The 25,104-nt window shown below is 40.9% G+C and overlaps 1 protein-coding gene across 5 annotated transcripts in view; it reads right to left on the reverse strand.

Annotated features, from left to right (window-relative positions):
* Window positions 1-25,104, reverse strand: part of LOC134226382 (choline transporter-like 2) — a 94,120-nt gene that overhangs the window by 30,259 nt on the left and 38,757 nt on the right. For all 5 annotated transcript variants that reach the window (XM_062707137.1, XM_062707133.1, XM_062707135.1 and 2 more), the window contains one exon: window positions 15,050-15,119. In XM_062707137.1, coding sequence (XP_062563121.1) covers window positions 15,050-15,083 — 34 coding nt within the window. In that variant the 5' untranslated portion in view covers window positions 15,084-15,119. The remainder of the gene's footprint in view (window positions 1-15,049; window positions 15,120-25,104) is intronic.

Raw genomic sequence — 25,104 nt, forward strand, 5'->3', positions numbered from 1 at the left:
TTCAACGGGAAACCCTTTGCAATTTTCACACGAAGTTTTGCTTAGTTTTTACGGAGAGCTTTTCGAAATTGTAACAAGGAATTGTATGGAATTTTCATGAAAATCATTGGTATCTTAACGAAAAATTCTCTGGAGTTTCAACGTGATGTTGTAGAGATCTATCAGCAAATCATACGGAAGTTTTACTAAATCTTCTAAATCGAAAATTAAAGATCAGTGGCGTGGAAAATTTTAAACAGCGGCGCGCCGATGCAAAAATGTCGGCGGCGGCGGAGTTGCTTTTCAGATGTGCTATGTATTAACATTTGTGCCGCCAAGAATGTGAGAAAAGGGCTTGGACGGACATCGCTGCATTTTAGTGATTGTCCTTGCTTCAAATAATACAGTTATATTACTTTTTAATTTTTCCATTTACTTCCACTATAATCAACTTTGTTTGTATCAATAGATACGTATTTCATTTTCTACTTGAAAACTTCTTCAGTGTTTTGTTATCGGGTAAGTTTTTCAAGTAGAAAACGATTTCGAAATACGTATCTGATACAAACAAAGTTGATTACAGTGGAAGAAATTGATATAAAAAATTTGATTTTTTTAAAAAAGCGTGACTAGGCCAAAGCCAAAGCATGGCTTGATATAGTTGGGTCAATAAAATTCAACTCTGAAGTGAATCGGTCGAGGCTCGGAATTGCTATCGGATTTATTTGGATCAAGAAGAATCTTATTTTGAAGTTGGTTGGCTGATAGCCGGAGTCGCCATCAGACCTATTCGGATCAAGAAAAAATCATCGCTGAAGTGAGTCTTTCGATGGTTTGGAGACACCACTGGACATAGTTGAGTCAATGAAATCTCTCGCTATCGGACCTAGTCGAATTGAGAAAAATCCAAATCTGGTTAGGCTTGATCGGTGGTTTGAAGAAACTTATGGAATTAGTTGGGTCATCCGAACTAATGGACTTAATTGGAAGTTAGTTGGGTCGGTGGTTTGGAGGCAGTTCTTCACATCGTTGGGTTAATATAATCCAACGCTAAAGTAGGTTGATTGGAATCGCAATCAGAACCAGGATCACGAAACAAATCCAACTCGGCAGCAATATGGATTTGATTATTTTTATTAGAAAGAAAGATAATTCCACAATGAACATGTATCGTAATTTTTTTTTCTCCAATCAACTAATGCCCTACTAAGCTTGGCAAAGTAACCATTTAGTTACCGAAATCTCCCGGTTTCGATGTAACTCCATGTAATTTTGACTACATGGAGTATTTCTCAATATCAATCAATTATTATCAGTTATTATAGCAAAAGGGTTCCTCGGTTCTTGATCAATTGGTTGAAAATGGATGTAGTTCTTGAAGGAATAACTATAATTAATCCGATTTACGAAATATGGGAAACAAAGTTGAAGATTGCCAAAAAAATAGTTAAAAGTTAAAAGTTTTTACTCCACAAGCTTTTAAGTTTGAGATTTCGAATCACATTTAATGCAATATTTTTAGGGAATTATATTGTTTGTTATTGAATAATCAAAAATCCATTTAATCTCTAATAAAAAAAATCAAATTGAGCACCAATTCCGTCGTTTTTTGATGTTCATTAAGCTCTTCCAAAGTTATCAACCGCGAGGGGTCTAAGCCAAGTTACCATTTTTGCATTTGTATATCATAAGGCTCACAAGATAATACTTTTATGCCCAGGGAAGTCGAGAAAATTTCCAAGACCGGAGGGAATTGAACCCTGCCAGCCTGCCACCTTCAGCATGGTCTTGCTTCGTGGCCGCACATCTTTGCGCACGCCAACTTTCAGTGCTGGAAGCCAAAGAGCAGTAAAAATGTCGCATAACTGGAATAGGTTTCTCACATCTGTACTATTTGAGACATCTCAGAAAAACTAACAAAACCTTTTCACAGGAGAAATTATTTTTCAACTCCTACGCCTTAAGAAGCACCTCACAGTTCGAAATGATGTCATTGTATAATTGGTGTATTTACAGACAATCAAATTAAATGTAAACAAGTTAATCACTGCAGGCTCATTTACATTCGCCTCTCGCGATACAACTTCTCCATTGAGATATTCGGCAATAGAAAATATGGGCAACGGAAGCAGAGAGCAAATTTGTACTTATCAGTTCAGGCTATTTGCGTGGTAGAGATAAGCATATTAGTACGCACGGTATTCATTAGTGGAAAAGCAAATTCCAAAACTAGCCAACGCTAATTGACTCTAGGCATGAACAATGATGCTGATTTGTATCGAATTATGGGGTTGTACGGATGTAACACAGTTGGTAAAATGCTTGCGGCTATTGCGATTCGGTACGAAATAGACATTTTTCATGTAACATACATATTTACATTTATTCGAATAGCTAAATTCTTAAAATAGAATCAAAACTATGGTAAACTTCACTCTTTTCTTCGGTGTTTCATGATCACTTCCAATCTATTATTTTCTACCAGTTTTTCAACTAACAACTAGCAATGTCTAGGGCTGAGAAATAATGGTTATGAAATTTTCAAAACTAAAGTTCTCCGACCAGCCTCCACATGTTATTGCTTATTCGCGCTCACTTCTTCGATCCGAGTAGCACCCACGGTCTTACTTCACTAGCACTGTGATGTGATGAACCACCAGTCATCAAGCCGAATGCACTATCTGCACTATCCTCAGGTTTGTAGTCATTTATCTCTGTAGCGGGACAACTATGCCCGGGTTGCGATAATTATCGTGTAGGTATTCTAATTGATGGCACCTTCCGAGATCTTCGCGCTCGTGAACTTTCAACGCGTGCGAGCACGAACAACGCAACAAACATCGGAATGTAAGCACAGTCCGCTTAGAAGCACCGCACAGAAGTACCGGCTGGACAGGACTGGTAAAAATTTGTCAACTGAGCAAAGAAGGCGGTGATTCGTGCTCTCGGCAAATAGCGCCTACTAAGACAATGTGAGGGTTGTCAGCTAGGAAGCGCTTTGGAAAGACATCAACTTTGTATGTTTTTACTTTTCGCTTACGACGGGGAGTACCAAAAGGCTATGGGATCAGTAAGGTAAGTCGAGTAAGTGCTTTGTATTTTTGCATTTCTCATACAAAAAAATTGTACCGGCATCGTCACCGAAAAGTGGAATGATTTGGGTTTTTAAAAGAGAAATACCAAACAAAACGTTTTTTTAGGCACAAGCAATCGGTTTTCTTTCTATGGGTGTTATTCCAAAATTTAGTGAAATTTAAAATCGCTTTGTTTTGCGTCGTTTTGCCTCTCGCGTATACAGTAAGGGCTCTAGAATTTCGTAAAGGCTAACGGATGACTCCAAAAACGAACTTTCTGTAGCAGGCCCGGAAACCTATAGCTCGGCAATCAGAAATTACCCTGCCAATGCGATTCGCACTACGCGCTCAAACGTTATAGAAAAACACAATATGTTTATTATGCACGAGAAAGGCACCATTACCGCTAGGTGAGATAATCAGAGTATTCACGTACCCACTTGGATATTTGCATTTTGCGTTCTGCTTGCTCGTCTTCCAAACAACGCGTGAGCTTATAAACAACACCTACTATGTGCATAGAAGGACTGAGCTTATAACAGGTTCACTTCCACTTATGCGGATGATGAATACAATTCTTGTGGCACTGTTGCTGTAATCAACACACATCTACGGCTTCGAAGATGTATGGATAGTGTATGCACTCTAAGAGTCGACATGGACTTAATGGCAACGTGCTATTGAGTTTGGTTTCGAATCCCACTGCGATCTTGAACATTTTCGTAGTGAATTGTTTTCGTCAAAACCAATAGACCATGCAAGGTAAGTATTTTTAAATTTTCATAAACCTTAAGATTTATCAGTAGAAAGTTACTTTTTGTCATAAGATTTATGCTAAAGTAGATCGCAAAATATTTCACCTAAGATTTTTTGAGACATAATAATTCGTTTTCAATATTAGGCAATAGTGGATTTTAATGATTTCAACGAGTTCAAATGGACTGGCTCAACCCTTATTATGTTATCAATGGCGATTGTCCAACGTACGATTTTTCACCGATCTTTCTGCACCTATCGATCTCGCATTATTTGCATGTTTAACAATTCATTTAACAATATACACCCCCATCAGACGTAGAAGTCAGTCACTAGTTCTGGATGAAACCGCTTTATGACGAGAAACGATTCACTGCTTTATCTATTCGGCACTGATGCAATTCTTCGTTTGTGTAGCTGGCGCGCGACGTAAAGAAGACACTAATTTGATTTTCCACTGCAGTACGCAGCTCTGTGACAAGTCCGCGAGACTGATCAGAACCCGTCCGGTCGAGTGTTCTATTCGCTACCGACTATCCCGTGATTATTGGCGAGACATGTAACAATCGATATGGACATTGCCTCAATGAAATCGACCGCTGCACTGCCTGCACTGGTCATGCTTGGTATGATCATCAGTTGCTGATTCTCATATCACGCAAACTTGTTGCCTGATTGGATATCACACATGACTGAGGTGTGTGAGTTTTCGGAAATGTGATCGAGATCTAACTTGATGGAAATAGAGATGAAGAGTAGAGTGTTATGTATCACGGACAATGTCACTTCGATGCTTAGCGTTGTTGAAAAAATCCGAATTGAAGCGATTAATCATAAAATTTTCAAAATTGATCGACAATGCAACAGTGATTCAAAACCGTTTCGTACTTCATGGGTGTTTCCCTCACTCGCGGTGTTTCCATATGGTTTCAAAATGTTCTTTTCAAATAGACGCTGTATGTCAATGCTTCTGAAATGGAATTACAAACAACAAAGCTGATTGCCGGCCAATGGTGATGGGAAGGCTATTCTCACAGCTGTGCACACTCAGAAGCTTCGGCAGCAAAACATGAACACGAGAAAAAATGGATATTTCTAAATTTCTTTTTGCTATCGAAGAGCTGAGAAAAAACATTTTTACTCAAAAATCTGGATGCTTCTAATATTTTAATTTATTTATCTTAAATTTTTTTTTTAATCGTATGAAGTCAGAAAAGAGACAGCCGAGACACATAATGTTTGAGAATAAACAAATAAAGCAGTACTCGTCTTCTACATGTTACACTTCTCAATCGTTTTCTAAATCTTTTTGATGGCTTTCTTGTTCCATGAGTTGTTGACTAATTTGATAGTAATTTTCGGGTATGTATCCAAATTTGTTAGTGTTCAACCGCTTTGTGCCACATTCTGGTTGATGTAGTTTAATTGACCGTCGTCATTGTGGCAAGTGCTTCAAAAGTTAGATGTCGAGACGCGCTTGAGTAAACGCCATTTCGCGATCTCCAGATATGCATTGAAAGGCCCTTTGTGCTCATACCGGAACACTGGGTGATGGTGGATCCAGTTTCAGGCGTTATATATTGCTCAATCATACACATGCGTTGTAGATGATCAATGATCATTAAAATTCTACCAGATACTGCCTCACTTGGAATTAGAACAAGGAATGAGTTTCAATGAAATCTAAATGATTTTGTGCATTCATAATATAAAACAAAAACACAATAGTTGATGCAAAAGGTACCGATCCTACGATTTCGATAACACTTGAAATTTAAATTTACTCGCGTTTTCAAGGATACGGAAGCAACGCACAACTGTCATTTCTATTATTTCAGCTTTGCTGCGTTTTAAAAATGACAGTTATGCTTTGCTTCAGTAATACGTTGTGTGCTCTTGAAAACGCGAGTGAATTTAGTTTTGGATTACGGGAGGCTGCCCTTAAAAGGAAAACATTTTAAAAATCTAATAAATTGAAAAAAGCTGCAATCTTTGTGAAACTTTCGCAAAATATTAACCCGTATAGGCCCAAGTGAAGAAAGTCCCAACCGGAACCTTTGGACCGACCCCGGAGCCTGAGGATGGCATCGGACGAAGAAAAGAACCACAGTGCCCTAGGTAGTCGGGGCGCCGGTAGACCGGACGTCATGACCCCACCGGAACAACCGGGTCGACCCCGATACTCAGTGGACGAAGAAATACCAAACAAGAAGGAACACACCCCGGCACCCGGGGATAGACGGAAGAGGACGCTTTTTCCCCTGCAAGCAAATTGTCAAGTGCAAAGTATCAAGGCGCTGCTACTCCGGAGGACTCCGAGGCAGTCAAGCGTTTCTCGTTAGGTGTACTTGGGTCGCTTAGCTTTTTCACGATGGAAGACGTGGGAGTCAAGACTTTGAGAAGCAACATGTCAACCATACAGAACGTCCGACGCTGTGAGTAACGCTAGCCTTCCTGGGCAACCCGAAAACTTTTTCCCGAGTAGTAAGTCCACCCCCTTAAGGCCGCCTTCGGGGCACCCCGGGGTCACGAACCCGGGCAATAAGTCCCAACAGGCCGCCCAAGCACTCCAACCTGGGTTGTAAGCCCTACATCTTCCAGCATCTTCATCCAGCTCCTCCAATCTTTCCAATCTGGAGCTGTTAACGCACGACAGCCCGTCGTGGATCATTGGCCTGCAGGAGGTCTACCGGGTCACACTTGACTCCATGGATCGCTCCCTCGGAGGAAAGTATAAGTGGACCATTAAGGTAGGTCCTAACATCCGGCATTCCGTGGCGATAGGGGTCCTCCGGGATGTCCCGTTCGACGTACTCCAGTTTAACGAAGACCTCCCAGTTGTCGGAGTCCGTCTCCAAGGTAGTTTCTTAGTTAGTGTGGTAAACGTCTACACTTAAAATTCGAAAATTTACGATTGCCTAGAATCCAACAGCCGGGATCTCGGCAATAATTTCGACGAATCTCGGTAAACTTTACCGAATCATCGGTAATCGTTACCGAGATCTCGGTAAAAAGTCTACTTTGCCGAATTTCTGTAAAAATATGACGAAATTTTGGTAAAAGAATTACCGAATACCGAAAAAATTACAGAGATCTCGGCTGTTGGAATCTCTGCGAAAATTTTGCTGGAGTCGGCAAAATAATTTAAATGTGTCTTTTTACCCTGCGGTAAGCTGCTGGACATTATAAGAAAGGTAGCAATATAATCGACGAGTCCCCTTCCCCTGTCCTCCTCTTGGGGGACATGAACGCGCATCACCCGGCCTGGGTCGATTCTAGGACTAATCCCCGACATCACCCGGAGGCCAAGATGGCGCTATGATGCCGCCGACTGGGAGGCATATTACCTTTACATCTGAAGCGCGTTTGAACGAAACACGCCAACAACCCTTTCGGAGTTCACCCAAACCGTTCTGGATGCCGCCGTTGTCTGCATTCTGCAAACCCGCAATCGGCCATGACGAAAGGCACTCTGCTGGTAGTCGGGTGAAACGCGTCAGGTGGTTAAAGCGAGAAGAAAGGCCCTCCGAGCGCTACGGAGACTTCCCACTGGTCATCTTGATAAGAGAAATTCCCTTCAGGTCTACGAAGAAGGGCATTATGAATGCAGGTAAATAATATTTAAAGCCAAGAGGAAACAGTGGGAGGGGTTTCTCGATTCAATCAACCCGGCTCAATCCGCGGCCGAACTCTGAGGGAAAGTAAACGTGGTTAGTGTCAAGCGACGGTCTTCCTCCATCAAACTCGATGCACCTGATAGTAGTAGCATTACTAAACCCACCACAGTATACGCTTGGGGAGTACTTTGCCGGGCTAGCGTCGGTGAACGGCTACTCCACCGAATTTCAGCGGACAATAACTGGTAGCGCTCCATCCCCAACAACCTTCCTGGTCCCCCGGGGTTTACAAAATTCTGGCTTCAATCTACAGTTTTCGGCAGCCGAGCTGTCGTTCGCCCTCTCCAGCAGCAAAGAGAAATCCTCCGGTCCCAACGAGATAGGGTATCCTTTGCTCAAAAAGCTACCGCCTTCTGTCAAGATTCGGTTCCTAGTGTTGGTCAACCAAATGTGGGCTGACTAAACCTTCCCGGACGAGTGGCGAAAAAGCTGGTCATCCCCATTCCTAAGAACAGCATCTAACCTTTTGTGTGCCCAAGGTCGTCGAGAGGTTGGTGAACCGGCGGTTGCGCTACAAACTAGAAGCAGAAGGTAGACTCGGGTTCTGGCTGCACGCCTTCCGCCCTGGGTAAGGAACGGGAACGTACTTTGCAAACCTGGGTGACGCTTACAACGAGGGCAAACACGCCGACCTGGTATCTCTGGATATCTCCAAGGCCTTCAACAGGACTTGAACCCCCTTCGTCCTTCAACAGTTTAGCGAGTGAGGATTTGCCGGCAACATCCTTACGTTTGTTCGGAATTTTCTTATAGGGCGCTCCTTTGAAGTTTTTTGAGGACTTTTCTGGAGGAAACTGGGGTACCACAGGGTTCCGTTATGTCTGTGACGCTGTTCCTTATCGCCATGAATGGTGTGTTTCGTTCACTTCCATTCTTTGTCTATGCCGACGATATATTGCTGGTCATTGTAGGCGACAGTGCAGGCCGCACGCGGATAAGATCACAATTCGCCGTCAGGTCAGTCCATCGCTGGGCCAGCTCTGTAGGCTTCGCTATGACCACCACTGGCGGAGACAGAGGTGGGGCACCACGCGACGCAATCACACCATTGTTCTCGAAGGCTATTGTTCTTGCGCTTAGTGGTGCCCCACCAAAAAACAATAGCTGGCTCCGCCAGTGATGACCACCAGTAAGTGCGTCAGAGGACATGTCTGCCGTTGGAGACACCAGTTGTCCGGCCAAGCGTCAAGTTGGGAAAACATCCCATCCCCAACAAGAAAATGTTGTCCATTGATGGACCAGAGCCTTTCATTCCTACCGCACTTCCGCGAAGTCAAAGTTAATTGTAAGACCAGAGTTAATCTGGTTCAGATGCTATCCAAACCGCACCGAACCAATAACAGCATGCTCCGGTTAAGAATAGGGGAAGCTATCATTGATAGCCACCTACTCTACGGCTTCGAAATATACCTTTATCTTTATCTTACCTTTATCGCCCACCATAACCTTATCGAAACTCTGTCACCGACCTTCAACTCATACATTTGAACTGCTTCCGGGTTGCTACCCTCTACACCAGCTGAGTCTGTCTGTTCCGAGGCAGGCATCTTGCCTTTTAGCCATTTTGTGGAGGCGGCCATTTGACCTATCCGACTCTGCTAGTGTTATCTCCGCACTTCAGAGCGAAACGCCTCAACACCCCTGGATCCAAGGCATCCTAGAAAACATGCTCCCGAATACGACCTTTGCTTGGATCCCGGGGCACTGCGGAGTGCCTGGCAACACCACGGCTGATTACCTTGCCGGAGTCGGATATCAAGGCCGGCGATTTGCGTCAACCGTCCCTGTGGGAGACGTAAAAACCTGGATTAAAAAAAACAGTGCGAGACAACTGGGAAATATCCTGGAGAGCTTCAACTTCTGGACAACTGTGGCAAAACAAGGGAACCACATCGGCTTGGACGGACCTAAGCAACCTAAAGGACCAACAAATCCTCTCTCGGCTCCGAACCGGACACACGCGGCTCCCACATAACTTCGGCGGGAGCCCCTTCCGGAAAATTTGCGACGTTTGCGGGGTTCACTACACTGTGGAACATTGCGTTTGCCGGTACCCCAAATTCCAGGTACCGAGGGATACTTATGGGATAGCTGCCAGTATCCGGAACGCGCTTTCGAATGATCCAGCCAGCATCACTGCACTCATCTGTTTCCTTAAAGATTGGGGGCTGATCTCGGACCCACAATTCGAGACATTCGGGCTAAGTCCCTGCCCCCAGAGACCGGGCAACCTGAGAACCTCAACCCGGGTTCCAAGACCCCTGCTCAACCTCAACTATTAATAAGGGCATCTGGAGGGCCACACACATTCCCAATTCCAGCATCTTTGTCTAACCCGCTCCGTCTATCTCCTGGTAGTTTCTTGCAGCACTGCAAGTTTGAAAATGCTGCCATCGAAAACATAATTTTCAATGAATTTCTCCAGCTGAATAACAGCGTTCTGATTTTACATAGTGTTCGTCGGATGCCATTTGTTTGTCTGATTTGTCTAGTTGACTGTCGGGTAATCCTGCGGTCAATTCAACATAAGCTTTCGTAAGTACCTCCGTACTAAGCCTATCATTCAACTAGAGCAGCGGTTCTCAACCTGGGGTACATGTACCCCTGGGGGTACTTCAGACAAAATTGCGTAATGGTGGATGTATTGCAATTCCAATAAAAACGCATTGATAAAGTTTCGATATTTTTTTATTCTAAAACTTTGTAACTTTAGAACCCTGTCCATCACAACCAGCACAGTGTATGAAGGGCTGTAGGACAAAAGAACAAAAGGACAAAACGTCGAATGAAGAAATTAAAAAAAATCTTCAATGTAATCTTCCTTAATAGTGGAAGTAAATGGAAGAATAATAGTCTTTTAACCTTGTAATCTTCCTGATTGAGACAAATGTTTAATAATATGATAAAAATATGCTTCTGAACTAATTAGGATTTAAAGATTTGGAAGCCTCTACCAACTTCGTTGCAAACAGCCTTCGAGGTGTCTCAGAAGCCTCCTTTTTAAGAGGCTCGGAAGCCTCCTTTCAAGAGGCTCGGAAGCCTCCTTTCAAGAGGCTCGGAAGCCTCCTTTCAAGAGGCTCGGAAACCTCCTTTCAAGAGGCTCGGAAGCCTCCTTTCAAGAGGCTCGAAAGCCTCCTTTCAAGAGGCTCGGAAGCCTCCTTTCAAGAGGCTCAGAAGCCTCCTTTCAAGAGGCTCAGAAGCCTCCTTTCAAGAGGCTCAGAAGCCTCCTTTCAAGAGGCTCAGAAGCCTCCTTTCAAGAGGCTCAGAAGCCTCCTTTCAAGAGGCTCAAAAGCCTCCTCTCAAGAGACTCGGAAGCCTCCTTTCAAGAGGCTCGGAAGCCTCCTTTCAAGAGGCTCGGAAGCCTCCTTTCAAGAGGCTCGGAAGCCTCCTTTCAAGAGGCTCGGAAGCCTCCTTTCAAGAGGCTCGGAAGCCTCCTTTCAAGAGGCTCGGAAGCCTCCTTTCAAGATGCTCAGAAGCCTCCTTTCAAGAGGCTCAGAAGCCTCCTTTCAAGAGGCTCGGAAGCCTCCTTTCAAGAGGCTCAAGCCTCCTTTCAAAATGCTCAGAAGCCTCCTTTCAAGAGGCTTGGTAGCCTCCTTTCAAGAGGCTCAGAAGCCTCCTTTCAAGAGGCTTGGTAGCCTCCTTTCAAGATGCTCGGAAGCCTACTTTCAAAATGCTCGAAAGCCTCCTTTCAAGAGGCTCGGAAGCCTCCTTTCAAAAGGCTCGGAAGCCTCCTTTCAAGAGGCTCAGAAGCCTCCTTTCAAGAGGCTCAGAAGCCTCCTTTCAAGAGGCTCAGAAGCCTCCTTTCAAGAGGCTCAGAAGCCTCCTTTCAAGAGGCTCAGAAGCCTCCTTTCAAGAGGCTCAGACGCCTCCTTTCAAGAGGCTCGGAAGCCTCCTTTAAAGAGGCTCGGAAGCCTCCTTTCAAGAGGCTCGGAAGCCTCCTTTCAAGAGGCTCAGGAAGCCTCCTTTCAAGAGGCTCAGGAAGCCTCCTTTCAAGAGGCTCAGGAAGCCTCCTTTCAAGAGGCTCAGGAAGCCTCCTTTCAAGAGGCTCAGAAGCCTCCTTTCAAGAGGCTCAGAGCCTCCTTTCAGGTGGCTCGGAAGGCTCCTTTCAAGAGGTTCGAAAGCCTCCTTTCAAGAGGCTCGGAAGCCTCCCCTAGTAGCACAGTTCAGTTCGATTTGGTTGCAGCAACTCCAATGTGACTTGATTTGGTCGCATATGAGTCACAGTGACTGATATGTGACAAGTGTGCTACTCGGGTCCTTTCAAGAGGCTCGGAAGCCTCCTTTCAAGAGGCTCGGAAGCCTCCTTTCAAGAGGCTCGGAAGCCTCCTTTCAAGAGGCTCGGAAGCCTCCTTTCAAGAGGCTCGGAAGCCTCCTTTCAAGAGGCTCGGAAGCCTCCTTTCAAGAGGCTCGGAAGCCTCCTTTCAAGAGGCTCAGAAGCCTCCTTTCAAGAGGCTCAGAAGCCTCCTTTCAAGAGGCTCAAGCCTCCTTTCAAGAGGCTCAGAAGCCTCCTTTCAAGAGGCTCAGGAAGCCTCCTTTCAAGAGGCTCAGAAGCCTCCTTTCAAGAGGCTCAGAAGCCTCCTTTCAAGAGGCTCAGAAGCCTCCTTTCAAGAGGCCCGGAAGCCTCCTTTCAAGAGGCTCAGAAGCCTCCTTTCAAGAGGCTCGAAGCCTCCTTTCAAGAGGCTCAGAGCCTCCTTTCAAGAGCTCAGGAGCCTCCTTTCAAGAGGCTCAGGAGCCTCCTTTCAAGAGGCTCAGGAGCCTCCTTCAAGAGGCTCAGGGCCTCCTTTCAAGAGGCTCAGGAGCCTCCTTTCAAGAGGCTCAGGAGCCTCCTTTCCAGAGCTCAGGAGCCTCCTTTCAAGAGGCTCAGGAGCCTCCTTTCAAGAGGCTCAGGAGCCTCCTTTCAAGAGGCTCAGGGCCTCCTTTCCAGAGCTCAGGGCCTCCTTTCAAGAGGCTCAGGGCCTCCTTTCAAGAGGCTCAGGGCCTCCTTTCAAGAGGCTCAGGAAGCCTCCTTTCAAGAGGCTCAGAAGCCTCCTTTCAAGAGGCTCGGAAGCCTCCTTCAAGAGGCTCGGAAGCCTCCTTTCAAGAGGCTCGGAAGCCTCCTTTCAAGAGGCTCGGAAGCCTCCTTTCAAGAGGCTCGGAAGCCTCCTTTCAAGAGGCTCGGAAGCCTCCTTTCAAGAGGCTCGGAAGCCTCCTTACAAGAGGCTCGGAAGTCTCCTTTCAAGAGGCTTGGAAGCCTCCTTTCAAGAGGCTCGGAAGCCTCCTTTCAAGAGGCTCGGAAGCCTCCTTTCAAGAGGCTCGGAAGCCTCCTTTCAAGAGGCTCGGAAGCCTCCTTTCAAGAGGCTCGTTCACGGAAAAACGAAAATTTCAGACATCATTTAGGAGAGTCAAATGTCACGTTAGTTTTCCGGTCCGTTTTTCATATATTCTATGAATTACGCTTATTTTCATTTTCAGCGAAAAAATAAGGGGTACCTCAATATACGCAAAAGTTCTAACGGGTACCTCTCAAGAAAAAGGTTGAGAACCGCTGAACTAGAGGGAAAAAGTGGATAAATTGGCGATTTCTGGGATCTGGGTCCTCGTTTTGAGCCTAGTTTAGCATCTCCGGAGAGCAGCTCATTGAACGACAACAGGTCCGGCAACAAGACCCCCATTGGTTACCTGGATCTCAACTGTGCGACTGGTTACCGGGTTGCTGGATCAACACTAAAATCGTTCACTTATATGTGAACTAGGCTAGTTAGAGAAAAATAGTATCTTAAGATGCGGAAGACGTAAAAAACTGCAATTTTCCATATTTGGATGAAACAATTTTGAGAGGCAAAAATTAGCAATGCTGACCTTTAATGAGCCATGCGTCTCCATACGCATCCACACACTCTCTATACCAACACTAAAGTAATGGAAGGGTTTCCAGCTAACATACGTTTTTCTTCCACTAGTTTTCCAGACGAACAATGGCATCAACCTATAAACATCGTTTTCACGTGTGCAAGCATGTTGCCTCTCTGCTATTATGTAACTCTATGTTTCAGTCTCATCATAGGACTATGGATAAATCAACACTTTTCAATAAATATAAATTTTTCACTGTACTGAATGTGATGATATTCTCCTTTAGCTTCTAAGTTTTATTTCCAACATGGTCAAATTACATAGGGGGAAAGACGGCTTTGGCAGGTTTTGTTCTATTGTTGGCAGGGGGGTTTTTGTCGACCAAATTTTATGAAATTTGGCCACAATGTTCTTTGATAAGCAAAGAATGTTTACGCCAAATTTGAGCATAGTCAGACATAAAAAACCCCCCTGCCAATAATAAAACTAATAGAACAAAACCTGCCAAAGCCGTCATTCCCCCTATGTAGAACTCGAAAAAAAAATTAAAACGCATTATGAATAATGCAAATTCAAATAGAGTTGATGGACGAGATATAAACAAGTAAAAAAAAGTTAGTTTTTGACCTTTTTAGAGATAGCAAAACGATACTAGCTTAGCTACGTTTAATGCAGACACTAGTTTATATGACAATGACAATGATATTTACCCACCGAACCTGGAGAAGTCAACTGCAAGATTTTTATTCATGGGGAAATTTATTATGTCGGCCTCTGTATGCGTCACTGTTGTATAAATCACGAAGTGTGTCCATTCTGTGGAGATGTTAAGCTCTGTTGACACTTAGTTTGTATGCTAGAAGAAAACATTCCAAATAATCTCAGAATACAGAAGTGGGCGAATGGGACTCCCGAGTACAGAAGATAAGAGATAGCAAACACAGATAACGACTGGAACGAAGACATCCTGGAATCGGCGAGTATGGATGATTTAATAGCAATCATGCCAAACTACTGTTACTGGGGCCTTTGTCAGCCTGGTGGTATGATGAGTGGCTGAAAGGTGGTGGGGTCGAATCACGGTCCAGTTTAAGACATGTATTCGACTTCTCTATATTTTTTGCAAAAGATGCAGGATTTTTGCACCTATTTGAGCAGGTTAAAAAAATGTGGGCAGCTCAACCAGGCATCATTAAGGATTTATGACCGATGAGGTCAGATAATAACAATAAAGAAAACAATGAAAACATAGTGTTGGTCCGATTGTTATTTAGTACAGGAATTTGCGCTGCGAATTGATATACATTCTTCAAATAGTTCACGTATTTGCTTCTCAAATTGCACCCAAATTAGTGTAAGCCCTTTGCTTTCATGTTTCAAGTACAGACCATAGCAATTCCACAACATTGTCCATTTTATTCGGTATTTCATACCAAATCAAAATGTTTGATGCGAAGTACTAACTGTTGACATATCAAGTTTTCGAATTTTACGAGCAATTGTCCACGCTGGGGGAGTATAGTATCTAAAACTGATTAAAACCTGTCCACGTGATATATGGATAGCCCCAGTATATATCTATCTAGCTCAACCCCGTTGGATGCATGTGCTGGAGAAACTCGTATTTTATGACTCGTTGCACAAACTATATAACTGTTAAATGAAATTCTTATATCAAATAACAACATGAATTCATCTATTTTTAACTGTTAAAAGCTTTTTTGTACTTACCATAACCATCACCACCGCCATCATGCCTGGCCATAGTCTACTTCCTCTGCGGCATAGGTATTTCCAGGCTCTAGAATATACGCAATGAAGAACAAAAGTACACCGTTACTAAACTATTCGTACGTAGTGGAGAACATTCACTTTTGCGACTTGAAACACTACTGACTATGGTTCGCTTCATTGAGCGAACAGACCGCAGTGATTCAAGTGGCGCAAAGACAACTTCTGCCTTTATTCCGCTATCTATTTGGGGCTATGGATGACTCAGATTGTCCCAAGTCAAGAGCCATGGCTGTGGAAGGGGACTTGTGTTTGGATATTGTCAAACGGCAATTGGCTGTGTTTTCTGTTATTCTAAGCTTTTAGTAGAACCTGTGCGGTAGAAGATTGATCATACGCTTGAAGTGACATCTGCCATTTTTTACTATGTGATAAGCAGTTATTTGAACGAACATTTATCACTGCTGATATGTTTTCTTACTCCAACATTGCAGTATCTATGAAATTGATAAAAATAACTGGGACAGCCCTCCATGACACGTAAAAGTGAATATGTCAATTGTCAATTACTATTCGATGTCAATAATTCAAATGAAGTCAAATGGAGCTAAACTGATTTGATTTCAAATTTCAAAAATTTGACCGCTAGATTATGGAAAGATTTCCTGTATGTTTTAGATCCTACTTTACGTGCCTAAAACTTGTGTAATACTCGTTAGATGTACAATTCTAAAGTTTGAGTAACAACAGTAAAGTAGAAAAATGATTGGTCACAAGATGAGTTTTCTTATTATCCCATTTAATTCCATCACTTTAGAGTAATTTTATTATTTATTTATTTTCCCAGACTAAGGCCGAAGTGGCCTGTACAGTAGGGTGTCCCAAAAAAAATCGATGTTCGAAAAGTCATGGTGCTCAACCCTGTAATGAAAGATATACCTGTCTGGATAATTTTTGTAGAACAAACCGAATTTCTAAAAAATCGTTTAGAGGTCGCGCCAGATCGATTTTTGAAAAATGAGCTTTTTTTAGGTCAAAAAACAAATATTGGGTCCTTTCACAATTTTTTTGAGGGTCACCCATTCGTTTTATATTTTTTTATTTTTCTGTGGATCTTTGCCAATATTCTCCATGAGTTAGTTTTTGTTATTATGCGTTTTTACAGTCTGCAGAACTTTTTAAATATCGAAAAAAGCACATTTTTTTAACTAATTTTCGAAGTTATTTCATCCTTACACAAAAAATATTTTTTTCTCGTTCAGAAAAACTTACATACTACAAAGAGCTATTTATAAGAAGTGTTTTCATAAAAAAAGATCCAAGAAATGTTGTTCTGGGGCTGAGATATTGCAGTTTTAGTAAATAGTCAAAAAGTGTACAAATTCGGTACTTTTTATTTACATGTTATAATTTCATCAAGATTGCACCAATATTTTAATTTAAATTAAAAACAATTCAAAAGCAAATAAATGGGAATATTTTCTATGTAACATAGCTTTTATTTCCGATGGAGTTGGTTACCTGAATAACAGGATTTCGGAGTATATGAATGGAGCCAGTTATAAAATGATATCACATCCAACAATTAATATGTAGCAATATACAAGTAATCAGGTTTACTATGATCTCTTTATTAGTTTTGATTCAATCATAGGATGCTTTTCACGGTATACAAAAAACAAGGCAGGCTCAGCACGTATGTAAACATTCAGTTTGAATGTAAACATGTGTCGTCACTACTATCTTCGCACAAGCTGAACTGAGACGATGCTCTACGGTCTCAGCATGCTTACTTTTGTACTCTAACATGTGGCGATAAAATATGCGTCTCACTTGAAGTGTCATTTTGCCATTTTTACTTTACGTTTATTCCGTTTTTACTTTTCCAATATCTCAAGTGGAATGGAAAAGCTGTCGAACTGGTACGACGAAAATTGTTTGACTGTCATATGACATATCAAAAGCATCACGGTATACAGACATCAAGGTAGGCTTGTAAGAAGAGTGACGCATATTTTAATGCCACATGTTAGAGTACAAAAGTAAGCATGCTGAGACTGTAGAGCATCGTCTCAGTTCAGCTTGTGCGAAGATGGTAGTGACGACACATGTTTACATTCAAACTGAATGTCTACATACGTGCTGAGCCTGCCTTGTTTTTTGTATACCGTGAAAAGCATCCTATGATTGAATCAAAACTAATAAAGAGATCATAGTAAACCTGATTATTTGTATATTGCTACATAGGTCACTCCTGACGGAATCCAAGTGTCAAAGTGCTCGCGTTTTCGGGGGCACACCACTCGATACGGAAACAACGCACAATTGTCATTTTTATTATTTCACGCATGCTGCGACGCAGCAAAGCTAAATCAACAAAAATGACAGTTGTGCGCCGCCTCCGTATTGAGTGGTGTGCCCCCGAAAACGCGAGCATTTTGAAACTTGGATTCCGTCAGGAGTGACCTTAACTGTTGGATGTGTTATCATTTTATAACTGGCTTCATCCATATACTCCGACCAAATCCTGTAATTCAGGTAACCAACTCCATCGGAAATAAAAGCTATGTTACCTAGAAAACATTCCCATTTATTTGCTTTTGAATTGTTTTTAATTTAAATTAAAATATTGGTGCAACTTGATGAAATTATAATATGTAAAGAAAAAGTACCGAATTTGTACACTTTTTGACTATTTACTAAAACTGCAATATCTCAGCCCCAGAACAACATTTCTTGGATATTTTTTTATGAAAATACTCCTTATAAATAGCTCTTCGTAGTATGTAAATTTTTCTGAACGAGAAAAAAATATTTTTTGTGTAAGGATGAAATAACTTAAAAAATTTGTCAAAAAAATGTGCTTTTTTCGATGTTAAAAAAGTTCTTCTGTCTGTAAACACGTATAATACTAAAAACTAATTCATGGAGAATATTGGCAAAGACCCACAGAAAAATAAAAAAATATAAAACGAATGGGTGACCCTGAAAAAAAATTGTGAAAGGACCCAATATTTGTTTTTTGACCTAAAAAAAGCTCATTTTTCAAAAATCGATCTGGCGCGACCTCTAAACGTTTTTTTAGAAATTCGGTTTGTTCTACAAAAATTATCCAGGCAGGTATATCTTTCATTTCAGGGTTGAGCACCATGACTTTTCGAACATCGATTTTTTTGGGACACCCTACTGTACAGTGCATAAAGGTTTCTCCATACAGGTTGGCTCATGGTTGCACAATGCCAGCCACGCAGTCTGCGGAGGGTCCGCAAATCGTCTTCAACCTGATCGATCCACCTTGTTTATTCGCCTCCTCCACGTACCGTCCGCCATTTGCACCCCACCATATATGGTACGCAGCACTTTCGAGAACTACAACTGCGCGTTGGTCCTGTAAGAGCATCGTCCAGGTCTCGTGTCCGTAGAGGACTACCGGTATGATGAGCGTTTTGTAGATAGTTTGGTAAATTCTTCAACCACCTCGATTTCGTCACAACCGATACAAACTTCGTGGTGGATGGCTACCCAAGTAGCACACGCAACATCTTCCTAAAATCACCTCGTTTCTATTCAGTTTCATTAAAGGCATTGGAAAAACATCAAAGCACGAAAAAGTTGCATCAAGATGTCAAAAACGTTCAAATTGTGATCAATGTTTCATTAAAATTGCAATGCAGTACGTGTTTGACATTTAGAAACAAACAAACAAAGAATAATGCACTTCATGTTGCAAACACGATACAAAATCATTAAGTTGCACATTTTTTACCATGTAACTTCAATGCGTCTTTCAAAATTTAATTGTTTGTTTAAATTAAGTTGCAGATAAGTTGAATGTGTCTTCATGTTTAATTCAGCATCATTCAACGTTTTGACAACTCACATTTTTTCCTGTGATGGTGCAATCAAGTAACAGGAAACCCGAGTACAAAACTTTATAATCGTATGGTTTTTATGGTGAGTCAGCATGCAGTCACTTCGAAGTGATGAATGGTGCTGTGGTAGAGTCAAAGACCATTAATCACAAGATCCATAAATCGAATACACTTTTATATTTTTGTTTTATTATTTTTTCCGCTGCAGTGTTTTTCAACATTATTCCATTTTTATTGCAATCGAAGGATGTTTCCAAGGCTCCACTTCTAACGCTTTTAAGATTGCAACAGAGTTATATTTAATGGCTCATCGGCAAAGATTGTTCTTTTTGGATAGTTGCAACACAGTGAAATGTTCAGTAGTGAAACAATTTGTGCTGCTTGGGTAACATTGTCCTCTTATGAGCCTTGGACTTGGGCTTCCCAGGTAGAAACCGTGATATTGATAACAAAACATGATATTAACTTGTTTGAAAAAAGAGTTAAAATAACTAGCGAAAATAACAACAAAAAAATAGACAGAAATATCATAAAAATATCAGGTTTTGCTATTAACAAGAACAAACTAATGGCCCAAGATATTGATAAGTTCTTGTTAATGGCAAAACCTAATATTTTTATGATATTTCGGAACATTTTTTTGTTATTTTTACTTTTATTTCAATCAAGTTAATATCAATTTTTGTTATCAATATCACGTTTTACTGTTAATGAGCCATTGTCGTCTACCCGGGTTACGAGCTTTGAGCGGCACACGGTCGCTTCAACGGAGTCTGCTTGCGGATACATGCAGTTATTTATTAACAGCGCCCACTGTCAAACCCCACCACATCGTGGCCCCGACCAACGACCAACGAGCTTACGGCCGAAAATGTTATCTACTGAACAGGTAATAAGGCCAAACATGTCAACACGTTCAGCCAAATGACGTTTTCGGCCAAAAGGCCCTTACTGTCAAACGATCATTCCGATCAAAAGACCTATTCGGTCAAACGACTTCCACGGTTGAACGCCCACTTCGGACGTACGACATTTTGAGCCGTAGGTCTAATTCGGCCAAATTACATACCGTAACGCTGGGTAGACAACTTTGCGTTTTGTTACAGTGTAAGATCTACCATGGTTACATTGTAAGCTACAGGCAAATCCTGACCCAACGAATACCTTCCCCTATATGCAGCTCCGTGGTACTTATGAAGGTGTTGCTGAGTCGGGGGCCTCTCATTAATTAAGTACCACATCAACACTTCTTTCCCCTCCCAAGTTACGGTGAAGATGGGCATGGCCAGGAGTAGTAATCCTCATGCTTTTGTGATTTTTGTCCTAGATTGAAATCAAGGATCACACCCACCCTGCTTTGTGATAGCAATTTGGATAGGGATTTTAAAAGAAAAACACGAGTATCACTAGTGTCCAATCTACGGAGTACACCGTAACTATACTATGCTATGTCTAATTCGGCCAAATTACATTTTCAGCTAAATGTCTTTTTCTGCCAAACGACTATTTCGGCCAAACGTTCTTTTTGGACAAATGACGTATTCGGCAAACGACTTTGTCGATTGAATTGCCAGTTAGACCGATTGACATTTTTGGCCGTATGCCCATTTCCGCCATAGGATATTTTCGGCTCGATGGATTTCGATCTAACGGTTTTTTGGCCAAATGCAATAATCGGTCCACCCCGTGTCATGGCTGTGAGTCATTCGCCGGAAAGCTATTTGTACAAATGCCTTTTGTCCGTAACGCGTTACGCCGAAAGTCGTTAAGCTGAATTCCATTTGGCCGAACTGATCATTGGGAAAATGTCGAATTGGTTGAGTAATTCTTATGGTCGCAATAGTCGTTTGGCAGAAAGGGCCATTTGGCCTAATGGGTCATACGGCCGAAAATGTCATTTGCTGAACGGATCAAATGGCCAAAAACGTAGAATCGTTTGGCCAAAAGACATTTTCGGTTAAATGGGCCTTTCTGACCAACAACTATTTCGAGCAAATTATTTACAGCCATAGATATGTCCATTTCGGCCAAATGACATATTCGACCAAGCAATTTCCGGTCTGTGGCGTTCGGCTAAACGTCTATCGGCCAAACGGTACTACCCCGTTAAAAAATTTGATTTAAAAAGGAAGTTCTTTGGATTTTAACGGGAAATCCTTCGGAATTTACAAGCAACGAAGAATTCTTTATAGTTGTTCGATTCCAAAACGTCGTCTAGCGACTTCTGTCTATGAGGCCTACGAGCACCATTCACAGAAGTAATGCATGGTTGTATCAGCACTACAGCAGTATCTGTTCTACATCTACTCTAACTAAAACGAGGCATAGAAGGGAAAGTAAAATAAGACATCTCAACCTATCGGTTGTCGAGCGATATTAATCTGCATCATATTGATCAGCTCAGCACGAAGCGAAAGAGACAGTTAGTAATCACTCGAACGATGGAACAGTTCACCTGCCATACACTCAAGCCGTTTTTGATTTCTTTCGTTAGATTATAAGGATAATTGTCGTAGTTTTAAGTTTTAATAAATTATTGTTGAGTTATGTAGAGAATTGAATATTTACTCAAAGAACAAACAATAGTTTCTACAAGAAATTGTTCGAAGTTAGCAAGGATTTCGTTTCTTCAATTTTCGTGGAAGACTCTTCGGAAATCTCCGTAATGTACTCTCAAATTTTTCAAAATTTCCAAGGAAAATTCTTCCAAACTTTCACGGCAGTTCACTTAGAATTTAACCAGACATGTTTTCGAAATTGCAAAGGAAATTCTTGGGATTCTTCTGAATTATTTTTAGTTTGAGAATTCTTCTTAGTACTTTTCCAAAAAAAAGTCAATGAAGTTTCTTTGACATTCTATGATTCTTCGGAATTTACACGGAACATTCTGCGTACAAATTTGAATCGATGAGGAAATTTTTTAGATCAGCGGCGTGACAGATTTTAAACGACGGGGCGCGTCGATTCAAAAATGACGATATGATGCCCATAAGTGTCAGCGAGGGCCAGGCACGGCGGAACACACCTTTAAAAAGGAGAAGAATTTCTTTATTAAAGACTTCTCACTTTATTTTTCTTCTTCGTTCTACTTCTCCTTTCATCTTTATCCTTCTTTCTTCTTATTTTTTTTTGCCCTTTTTCCTTTTTCTTTTTTACTTTCTAATCTTTTCTTCTTCCTTCTTGTTTCTATTTGTTTATTCTCCCCACTTTCTTCTTGGTACTTCCTTTTTTCATAATTTCTAATGTTTTTTTTATCCATTATCTTTCTTTTTTCAAATGAGAAATATTTCTTATTTCTTTCTTCCTTTTTGCGTTTTTGTTCTTCCTTCTTTGTCCTTCTCCTTTCTCCATTCTTCCTGCTGCATTATTTTTTCTTCTTTCGTTTTCTGTATTTCACATTCCTTCTTCTTTTTTTACCAAATACCCTTTCCTTCTTCCTTTTAACTCCTTTCTTCTCCCTTTTTAATTCTTGTTCTTCCTATTTTTTCTTCTTCATTTTTTCTCCATCAGCATTACTCACTTCTCATCTCTTAATTTTCACCTCTGATTTCACCCTTCCTTCCTTTTTTGAGCTTCTTTCATCCTTCTTTCGTCTTCCTGTTTAAATCTTTCATCTTGCATCTTCCTCTTATTTATTCCTGATTCTTTCTTCTTCTTTACTTTTTTCACCCTTCTTCTCCATTTCTTCTTCTTTATCCTCTCTCTTTCATTATACCTACTGCATTTTTTATTGTCCCTTCTTCTTTTTTAATTCTTTTTATTCTGCTTTCTTTCTTCTTTTTTCTTTTTTCCTTTTAACTTCTTCCTTCTTGCTCCTTCCTTCTCCCTTATCCCTTCTTCCTTTTTTCATGTTTTTCCTTTTTTCTTCCTTTCAACTACATCCTTCTGTCTTCTTCCTCATTTCTTCTCCCTTCTTGCTTCTTCATTTCGTCTTCTTATTTCTTCCTCCTTTATTTTTTCTTCTTTTTTCATTCTTCCTTCTTCCTTTTATCTTATGCATTCTGCGTTCCTTCTTCTTTTTGCCTTTCTACGTAAGGGCTATATGTTCGCTCCAAAAACAAACTTTTCATAAACGGCTTGGAGACCCGTTCTGATATATATGAATCAACTCAGTTCAAAGAATTAAGGTGATGTCTGTATGTGCGTATGTGTGTGTGTGTATGTGTGTGTGTGCGCAAAAATTATATCTATTTTTTTTTGTACTTACCCTACACCAATTTACTCGCAACAAGTTGCATTCAACGGGGATATTTATCCCATTGTTTTCTATTCAAAATTGGTTGGGTCGGAGGATGGGCTTAGAAGTTATGGAAAAAATACAGTTTATTGTGTAAAAGCATGCAAAAAGTGTAGCTCCCTATTTCGGCATTTAGATTTCATCGATTTGACAATTCGACGCAGAATCCTATCCCATTGATTCCTACTGAAAATTGGCCGGATTGGACGATGGGATCAGAAGTTATAACCAAAATACTAATTTCAAAACTACGAAACAAAATCACTTTTATGGCACTCGACGAAAAATTTTATAATGCACATAAACAAATATGAAAAATAAGACATATCCACTTATTAGTGTTGTTTTAGACTTTTCTCCTATATTTCTTAACCATTTTGAACGAACAAGAAAGGCTCCCTCACCGTTAGGTGGATTAATCAGGGTGTTTACTTATTCCATTCCCTTCTTGCTCCTTTCTTATCTCTTCTGTTTTTTCCTTTGTAGTTCTTCCTTTTTCGATCCGATATTCTTTTCCCTTCTCACTTCTACTATATTTCTCCCTTCCATTCTTCTTCCTTCTTCCTTCATTCCCCTTAATTTTTCGTTCTTCCTACTTTCTTCCTTCTTTCTCAGTTATTCTTCCTTCTACATTCTTTCTTACCATTTCCTCATTCTTTTTTTTTTTTTGTATTCGGCTTTCCTTTTACTTTCTTCTTTTTTACTTATTCCTTTTTATTTTTTTTTCTCCTTGTTCCCTTTCGCATGTTTTCTTTACCTTTTTGTGTCTTTCTAATTTTTTCCTTCTTCCTTTTGTGTGAAGAAAAGTCGTACAAGATATTCTTGTATATCGATGCGGTAACCGTTTGAGCACATGATCTACCCACTTCGGTGAGCCATGGTTCTGTACACGAGCACATGTTCAAGTATGGAGAAGTTATTTCTATCCAGAACGAGTCATTGAAGCAGTTCTTTTCAGGGATTTCGAACGGTGTACTAGTTCTGCTTATGGACGTGCTCCAAGTACGAGTACACGTTTATGGTTACTTATCGTAACCGCTGGAGAATATTTCTCGCTTAACTTTTCAAAAGAACCTAAGTAACATTTTTTCATGAATTAATTTGAGTACTGCAATTAAAAGCTTTCATGTTGTTCTGTTGATTGCGCTATTCAAATTAATTCACGAAAAACATGTTACTTAGGTCCTTTTGAAAAGTTAAGCTAGATTTCGCCGGTGTAATCAACCTGCGAATCCAAACAAAACGTAAGTAGTATAAGATAGGTATAAATAATATAAGATGAATATCGGCTCTGCAAATCAGGATGCATCGTGTGAGCTTCATTGAGGTAAATAGAAAATAGTAAAAAAATAATGATCGTGAACTGTTCACGCGTAAGCCATCGGAGTTGCCGATATGGACTTTTGCCGAGTTCCGGTAAAACATTATGTCATGAAAATGGCCGTACCAAATTTCAATTACTAGAAACATTTTAGACAGACTCGATTTTTTAAAATTATAATTTGTGTCCATTATTGCTACATATTGAGTTATACAAATAAAATTAACCAGAAAACGTTTATAAGAAAATCAACTTACGATATTTTATTTTACATTCTTTATACATTCTTTTATGCCCAATAAGGCTTACTGATGTTTATCCATCTTTCTCTTGCACAGGAAGGGTAGGATTTGTTTGCATGCAAGAGACAGATGATCAAACGTCAGCAAGCCTTATTCCTTTTTATGAAATTTGTCGATACTGTGTACAAAGAGGTTTTAGTATGTGTTTTAAAGATTTTTATGACATTTTTTGATTAGCCCTTCAAAAAATCCCAGAGTAGAATCCGCGCAATCGAAAATGCAAAATTTCAGACAAATAAAAAAAAAAACAAATACAAAATTTTGAAAAAAAAAATCATTGTTGGTGGCCGTTGAATGAAACATTCAAAATACGCTTACGTTGT

The sequence above is a fragment of the Armigeres subalbatus genome, chromosome 3 (assembly GCF_024139115.2).
Source record: "Armigeres subalbatus isolate Guangzhou_Male chromosome 3, GZ_Asu_2, whole genome shotgun sequence".
NCBI lineage: Eukaryota > Metazoa > Arthropoda > Insecta > Diptera > Culicidae > Armigeres > Armigeres subalbatus.